At 40.1% G+C, this 8,163-nt stretch overlaps 1 protein-coding gene across 1 annotated transcript; it reads left to right on the top strand.

Annotated features, from left to right (window-relative positions):
* Window positions 1-7,313: 7,313 nt before the first annotated feature.
* On the top strand, window positions 7,314-7,643 carry LOC122752517 (40S ribosomal protein S26-like). The gene has a single exon (XM_043999367.1). It carries the CDS (start codon window positions 7,314-7,316, stop codon window positions 7,641-7,643), a length of 330 nt encoding a protein of 109 aa, XP_043855302.1.
* Window positions 7,644-8,163: the final 520 nt, after the last annotated feature.

Here is an 8,163-nt window from a genome sequence, read left to right as displayed (position 1 = left end):
GGGAGAGAGACCTGGAAGTGGGAGTTGGTGGAGCAGTCAGGACACACACAACATTTCTAGATTAAGTTTGCTGTCTTATGTGGGTTTAGTTTATGGTGCCCCCTAAACAACTACAATAGTAACATCAAAGATCACTGATCACAGATCTCCATAAGCGATATGAGAATAATAAAAATTTTGAAATTTTGGAAGAATTACCAAAAGGCAACACAGAGACATGATATGAGCATATGCTTTTGGGAAAATGACACCAATAGACTTGCTCAACAAAGGGTTGCCACAAACCTTCAATTTGTAAAAAAGAAAATGCAATATTTGCAAAGTGCCATAAAATGAAGTATGCCTATAGTGCCTACTATGCTGTTAGCACTGTGCTAAGTGCTTTACAACAACCCTGGGAGGTTGGTGCTGTAACTGAGAGAAATAGAAGTTAAAAGTAACTTGACTAGGTTCACACAACTAATAAGTATCTGAGTCTGGATTTGAATTTAGGTCTTCCTCACCATGGGCCCAGAACTCTATCCACTGGACCACCTAGCTGACTCTAAAACATGGTTTAGATACAGTTATTAATATGAGTATAGGTATGGATATGGACGTGGGTATGAACATAGATATGCTTGTGGATAAAAATATGGAAATGGATATATATGCATATGAGTACAGGTATGGATACAGATATACAAATGGATGAAGTTGTGGAGAGAGACACACCATGAAGCAGGGGATAAAAAGTCAACCTTGAAACAAGGAAGACTGCTTCAAGTCTCTTTTTTGACATAAAATGGCCATGTGACCCTAAGCCAGCCACTTAATTTCCTGTTGCCCATGGCAACTCTTTAAAACTATCAGTCACAGAGACAAGCATCCACATGCTTTGTTAGCATATACCAAAGAAATCCCAGGTCTAATTTCTATCTCTATTCCATGGTTATGTGTATAGATGCAGATATTGACGGTGGGTGCCTACTGGTTTCATCACAGGAAAAAAAAAGAAACTAAAAAGAGACCTCCATAAATGATATCATCAAAGAAAGCTGAAAAATGACTAATATGGAAATGTTTTACATGATTGCATATTTATAATTTACATCTGCTTACTGTCTCAGGGGGGGGGATGGATAGAATTTGGAACTCAAAACTATTTTAAAATGTAAAAAATTGTTTTAACATGTAACTGTGGAAATTATATTTATATATGTATATATATCATTTATATATGATTCATATATAATTTATATACGATACATATAAATATATATATATGAAAGTCGACTGGGTCATGTGGTGAGAGTGAGGAATAAGTGCTGGATGGTCCACGTGATAAACTGATATCCTCATGATATGAAGAAAAAACCAGGAAGTCTCCTAACACATTGGACCAAAAGGATGGAAGGACATACACAAAGCTCCACAGGTTCGGCGTGACAGCGAAGGGCTGAAATCCATATCAGTAAAGACAATAATTCATTATCCACATGGATAAAAGCAAAGAATATTTTGAGTATAAATGTGCTAATTCCCTAACCCTGTTTAAAAATAAAATCTGATGGGAAAGATGTTACCTTTGAAAAAAATTCTGTACTATGTGTCTGTCAGTTTCAGAACACTTGGGCCCCTGTATTGAGAGAAAGGGGAATTGATATCTGGAGAGAGCCTAGGCTGGGAAGAAAGGCCATGGTCTGTGTATTAGAGTTGAAGCAGACGACTTGAATTATTTTTAAGAACATAAGGCCCTTACAGGGATCACAAGGGACAGTTCACCCATGCAACTGCCTTGAAGTCTGTAGTTTGAAAGCAGGGGATTGGAATCTATGTAACTTAAGCCTTTTTCATCCCCTTGCATGTGCCAGTGTTCCCAGCTGCTAAAAGGTGGCCGGATTGCCTCCAAAAATAAAAAACGGCCATGCTTAGTATGCCTTAACCATTTCTAGGATTACAGATGCCTCAGGAGACTCTATCTGTCACAAGAAGGAGCATGAATCCCTGGCATAACTAATTATTTGACATCATGTCAGGCATACAATAACAAAAGGGACCATGAGAAGATCAATGTATAATAAACAGGATTCTGCTCATTGTACAAAACCCAAGACTCCTTAAAAATGAACATCTCCAAGTTGGTTTCAGTCTTTAAAAAGAAGACACATGAGAAATTATAGTAGTCCTTCTTCCCTCTCTATTTGGTTTTCTATTTCACTTCTTAGTGCTTAGCACAGTGCCCAGCACAGAGTGGGAACTTTGCTAAATGTTTGTTGATTGATTTGTTCTCTGGATTCATACAACTTAATCTCATTTCCTAACATGTTTACTTGTCTCCACATTCTGCCTTTTGTGTACTCCTAAACATGTATACTCTCCATCTTCTCTAAGGTTATTTCACTGACCCACTGTTTATTATCTCCCCTTACATTAAGAAATAAGGACATCTCTTAATGCCACAAAAAGTGATTGACCTTTTGGTTCAAATATAAGCATTTCCCCTAAAACGAGGTCTCTTTGAAAGGGGGAAATATTCAAGCATATAGTCAAGATAACTATACACAATAACCATATTAAAAAAACTATTTGGAAGAAATTTGTCATTTTTGCCCAAATATAAATATATGACCTTATTCCACACAAAATGTGAGCAAGCTAAAGGGAATATTTGAAAGTCTGGAATTTATTTTTTAATGCAAAAAATTAAGTTAATGATGAATTCAAGTTCTGCTCTCTGCCCCTCTGGTGACCTTGGGACTCATGACACCTCTTTGGATCTCAGTTTTTTCATCCGTAAAATGAGACAGTTATTTCCACAACAGTGAAAAGAGCATGAGTTCTGGAGTTAGAGGAGGATCTGGTTCAAATCCCACCTCTGATATTTGTAACTAGTATGACCTTTGTCACTTAGCCTCCCTAGGCTTTAATTCCAACATATAGGGGTTAGTCTAGAAGGCCTCGTGACCCCTTCTAGCTTTAGATCTATGATCCTACATCTTCCAAATCTAAAATCCTATTTTATTATACTGACTACACCTGAAAAAATGTTTATATACAGCTTTTGGGGGGAAAACACTGCAGTTACTAACAGGTTCTTTGCTTTAAACCAGAGTCAGCCACCCACAAACCAATGGTAATATTTAGGGTTTCCCAAATTCTACAGCCTTGTGTTATGTATTAAGGAATGTTCAAACCAAATTCGACAGCAATACAAAGACAATAGGGGAAAACCAAGAAAAAATATTTAAATATTTTGATGGATCTGTGATCTTATCACTGTGGGCACACCCCCTTCAGTTATGCAGTTCATAGCATATTCATGACCTCTCTTCCCATGTGACTTGTCCATGTCTTCCTGCATCTCCAAAACAGATTTTGGTCCAATGTGCTAGGTGCATTCCTTGGCATCATGGTTCTCTTGCTGTCACAAGGATGCCAATGGAACACACAATCTAAATATCAGTTATTCCTTGTTTTCATCAATATAACTGGCCCACCATTCCCCCTCCCACTCATTCATTTCTTTGATGATATCTTTTATGCCACTTCTTTTGTATAACTTGTGATCAGTAATGCTCCTTCCCAAAAGTTCATACAAACTATTTGTGCCTGACCTGTGGTAGAACCCTCCAAGATCATATTGGTTTGATCTGCTACAGCAGTTAACTCTGTACATTGTCTCCAACATCATGTCATTTTGATCCTCTTCAGTTTTGAAGAACAACAATCAACAGTCAATAACGTATTGAAACTGCTCTAAGCTAAGGGTCCCATTTTTTTCATACCTGAACATCTCATTATTTTTCTGTTTTGAAGACTTGGTTCCTAAGATTTTCAACATGCTTTTCATATCAAAAATAAAAACTAACAACATAGTGTCTCACTTGCCCTATTCCCAACCTACCCCTTACTTTTCTTTTACTCCATTACTAGCGAGGCTCTTTACTCAGTGGCAAAATGTAATGCTTGGGATTCCCACCATACTGAGGGAATCTACCAGCACCCCCTTCCCTCCCCCACCTCAGCTTACATCCTCTGTGACAATGAGTACCACAGAGTTGTTTTTGCCTCTGTCTTTCAGTGGGAAAGACCACTGCAATACAAAGTGCAAATACCTAGCATCCTTCAAGTCCTGTTCTCTTGACCCATTACGAACTATTCTCTTAAGCCATAGGCATCAGGGGCTGGAGAATTGATGGCTTTTGCAATATGATCCTCATCTCTAGAGGACTTGGGAAAGGGGTACAGGCCTTTACTAGAAGTGAGAGCTGCCTTCCTCACTCATAGTACCAGTAGCATGGGTGTCTAGCACAGGCTGGCTCCTCCGATTCCTTATTTGTGAAGTGAGGCATAACTGTGGTAGAGTCTGCTAATGTTCAGCATTTCATTTTAAAGACTTGAAGGGTCCATTGGCACCACTTTTGCAACCTTGAGCTAATCACTCATTTTTACTTCTTGATATTCCATGAACAATTATAAGTAATCCAAAAGCTATGGTGAGACCTACTTTAGGTATAAGTAGTCTTCAGTAAATTGCCAGAAATCATTTGAATACAAGAAGTGACATAAATCAGTAGTGTGAAACTCAAATTGAAATGATCTTTGTGGGTCACATATCAACTTAGAAAACCACAAATTAACATTATCTCTGTTTTTTCAATTTTTGTTTATTTTGTTAAACATTTCCCAATTACATTGTTATATGGTTCTGGCCACACTTGGGAGTTTTAGCACAACTTGCACATCTGGTATAAAAGTTATCATCTAGGAAGTATGTGATTGGAAAAAGAGATAGGCCAGCTAAGTAGTGAGAACAGGGAATAACAGATGGATAACCTGAATGCTGCACTGATGAACATGAAATATTGAAAGAGCCGGAGGAAGGACTCCAGTACATTGGGGAGATCTTCTGTGAAGGGATCTACAGGAACGGAACAGGGTTCAAATGAGAGGAAGCCTAAACATCTGTGCAATAAGTGCCTGCCTAATTTGCAACTACCTGAATGAATGAATGGATAAATGAAGTCATTTATTTCATGCTTACTATTTGCCAAGCACTGGGTATACAATAACAAAAGTCAAATACAGTTCTTGCCTTTAAGGAGCTTATATTCTTTTATCTTTTTTTTTTTTGGTGGGGCAATGGGGGTTAAGTGACTTGCCCAGGGTCACATAGCTAGTAAGTGTCAAGTGTCTGATTCTGGATTTGAACTCAGGTCCTCCTGAATCCAGGGCCAGTGCTTTATCCACTGTGCCACCTAGCTGCCCCAAGGAGCTTATATTCTAAAGGAGGAATCAACACACAGATGTGAGTGGTGGCCAGTGAGGAATCCTTTGGTACAGAAAATTATTAGGATTTTAAGTGGGAGAGAAAGGGAGTAGACTGTCACATCCAATCCAGGGTCATTGGCAGAGTTGATTTGATCATGGTTTTGTCAGATTTAAAAGGTTCAAGAGATATAATTTCTGGGTAATTTAATCCTTTTATTAATAATGCCAGTATTTTAATAAAAGGACGATCATTTGGCCCTCTTTCTTAGACCAAAGAAAATCATGGTGGCAGAGTCACTGTTTTTATTCCCTTTGAAGAGTAGGCAACCAACCCTGATTGGTTAATAATTAATGAGAGAATGAATATTACAAAGAAAAGTGGAATTATTCCAGTGAGGGGCTGAGAGTGACATCACATCAGCCTTTGACAGAGAGACTTTCTCTATACCCAGACCACCTCCAGTCTTGCAATTTAGACAAAAGGGTCTGTCTTCAACCAAGCTTGATTAGACTAGAGATTCCTTGTAAGGTTGGGTCAGATCTGATAAAGGAAAAGGTTAGCCCAACCTTCAGAGACTGAGGTCTTGAAATAAGGACAGAGAAAAGGGGGAACTCTGAATGTCCCCAGATCATTAGTTATTAATAATCATGTCTCTCAGTTTATGGTTCCAGAACTTGGTAAGAAAGGCGGGAGTAAAAGGGAGGCGAGAAGGAGAAAGAAGACTGTTGAAATTACAGAATAGAGATCAAGCCAAGAGTAAAGTAAAATTGGGTGGGACTTTTCCTGAAATAATCGTCTCAGGAAGGCAAATGCCAAACAGGGCACAAGAGTCAGGCCAGATAGCAGGAAACCAAGACTTGGAATTCCCCAAGGATTCTGTGCCAGCAGTCAGAAGATACCATCATGGCAAAGAAACAGCTAGGAAAAGCAAGTAGAAGCCTGGCCACATGGCAAAGATGATGAGTTCCCAAGTCACAGAGCCAACTAAAACCAGTGCCATGGATGGACTATAAGATCAAACTGCAAGCCAAGCAAAAGAAGGATATAGAGGCAAGGAAAATCCCAACCTCTGCCAGTGCTGGGTGAAAACAATGGAAAGCCACCATCAGGAATGGGAGTAGAATGGCCACTGAGAGCTACCAATGTCAGATGCCTAAGATAGCAGAGACTTTACTTCCTTTTGCTCAGTTTTCAGGCGAGAACCTGAGGCTTGGGAGTTTCCTATTTGTACTATGTTGAACAAGAGGAGAGTGAGATTGCATTCATTTATGGAATAGTAGCTGAGAATGTTTTTGTGGGTTTTTTTCCATTTTCTTCTGCATTCCAATTAAGTTACTGCTGATTCTGTGCTATTGCTTCCCTAGGTTTCTGTTAGTATAGTAATAACTGAGAATCTAGACCTGACTGCTAATGAGAAAATACCTCCTGCAGATATGAAACCAAATCCAGGAAGAGCTAATGCTTGGCCTATAGGCGGCTGGAAACCCTGGACAAGGATTAAAAAGGAAGACTTCATCAAGCACCTGATGTGTGCCACACACTGTGCTCAACATGTTACAGATATGGGGCAGCTAGGTGGCGCAGTGGATAAAGCACCGGCCCTGGATTCAGGAGGACCTGAGTTCAAATCCAGTCTCAGATACTTGACACTTCCTAGCTGTGTGACCCTGGGCAAGTCACTTAACCCCAATTGTCTCACCAACCCTCCCCCCCCCCAAAAAAAACCCAAACATGTTACAGATATTATCTCATTTTGTCTTCACAACAACCTGTGAGATGAGTGCTATTATTATTCTCATTTTGTAGTTGAGGAAGTAGACAGAGGTCTGAGGCTGGATTTGGAACCAGATCTTCCTGACTCCAAACCCAGTGTTCTATCCACTGTGAGAACCTTTTCATGAAGTGTATGTTTCTCTGAAATGGAAGCTCCACAGAAGTATCAAAGTCTTACTCTAGCCTTCACTGGACAACCATCATCATAAAGAGATTGGCTATTTTCTCTAAGGCCACAATATGGTGCAGAAAATAAGAGAGCCTTTTTCAGCTTCTGACTTACAAGATGACCAAGAAGAGGAGGAACAACGAGCGCGCCAAGAAGGTCCGCGGGCACGTGCAGCCCAGCCGCTGCGTGCCCAAGGATAAGGCCATCAAGAAGTTCGTCATCCGCAACATCGTGGAAGCTGCGGCCGTCAGGGACATTTCCGAGGCCAGTGTTTTGGACTCTCATGTGCTCCCCAAACTGTATGTGAGACTGCATTACTGTGTGAACTGCGCGATCCACAGCAAGGTAGTGAGGAATTGGTCTTGTGAGGCACGAAAGGATCGGACACCCCCACCCCGCTTCAGACCTGCTGGTGTTGCCCCCAGACCCCCTCCAAAGCCAATGTAAAGATCTGCCTATCAAAATTCCTGAACTAATCAGAGGAAAATAAAATGGTTGGTTTACCTTAAAAAAAAAAAAGAAAGAAAATAAGAGTGCTGGATCTGAATTGAGGAAGACCTGAGTTCAAATCTTACCTTAGAAACTTACTGTGTGACCCCAGGCAATCCTCTTAACCTCTGTCTGCCTTAGTTTCCTTATCTGTAAAATGAGCCTAATTATAGCACCTACGTCATTGTGAGGATCAAATGAAATAATATTTTTTAAGTGCTTCACAAATGTTAAAACACTATATAAATACCTGCTATTATTATCATCCAAGCCCAGGTCCAGACAGTCGAAAGAATTTGGTCACCAAACCAATGACCAATCAAAACCTGGAGCTGCTTTTTTGTCAAAGGTTTCATTGCCCCTGACTACAACACCACCTGCTTCCTCTCCCACATCCTTCCCTACAGTGAGTGGCCTTGGGTATAATCATGGACTGGGGTGCGGGTGGAGGGGGAGGGAATGTCCTATGAGATGTTCC

This window comes from Dromiciops gliroides, chromosome 1 (genome assembly GCF_019393635.1).
Source record: "Dromiciops gliroides isolate mDroGli1 chromosome 1, mDroGli1.pri, whole genome shotgun sequence".
NCBI lineage: Eukaryota > Metazoa > Chordata > Mammalia > Microbiotheria > Microbiotheriidae > Dromiciops > Dromiciops gliroides.
This window is presented reverse-complemented; position numbering and strand designations above follow the sequence as displayed.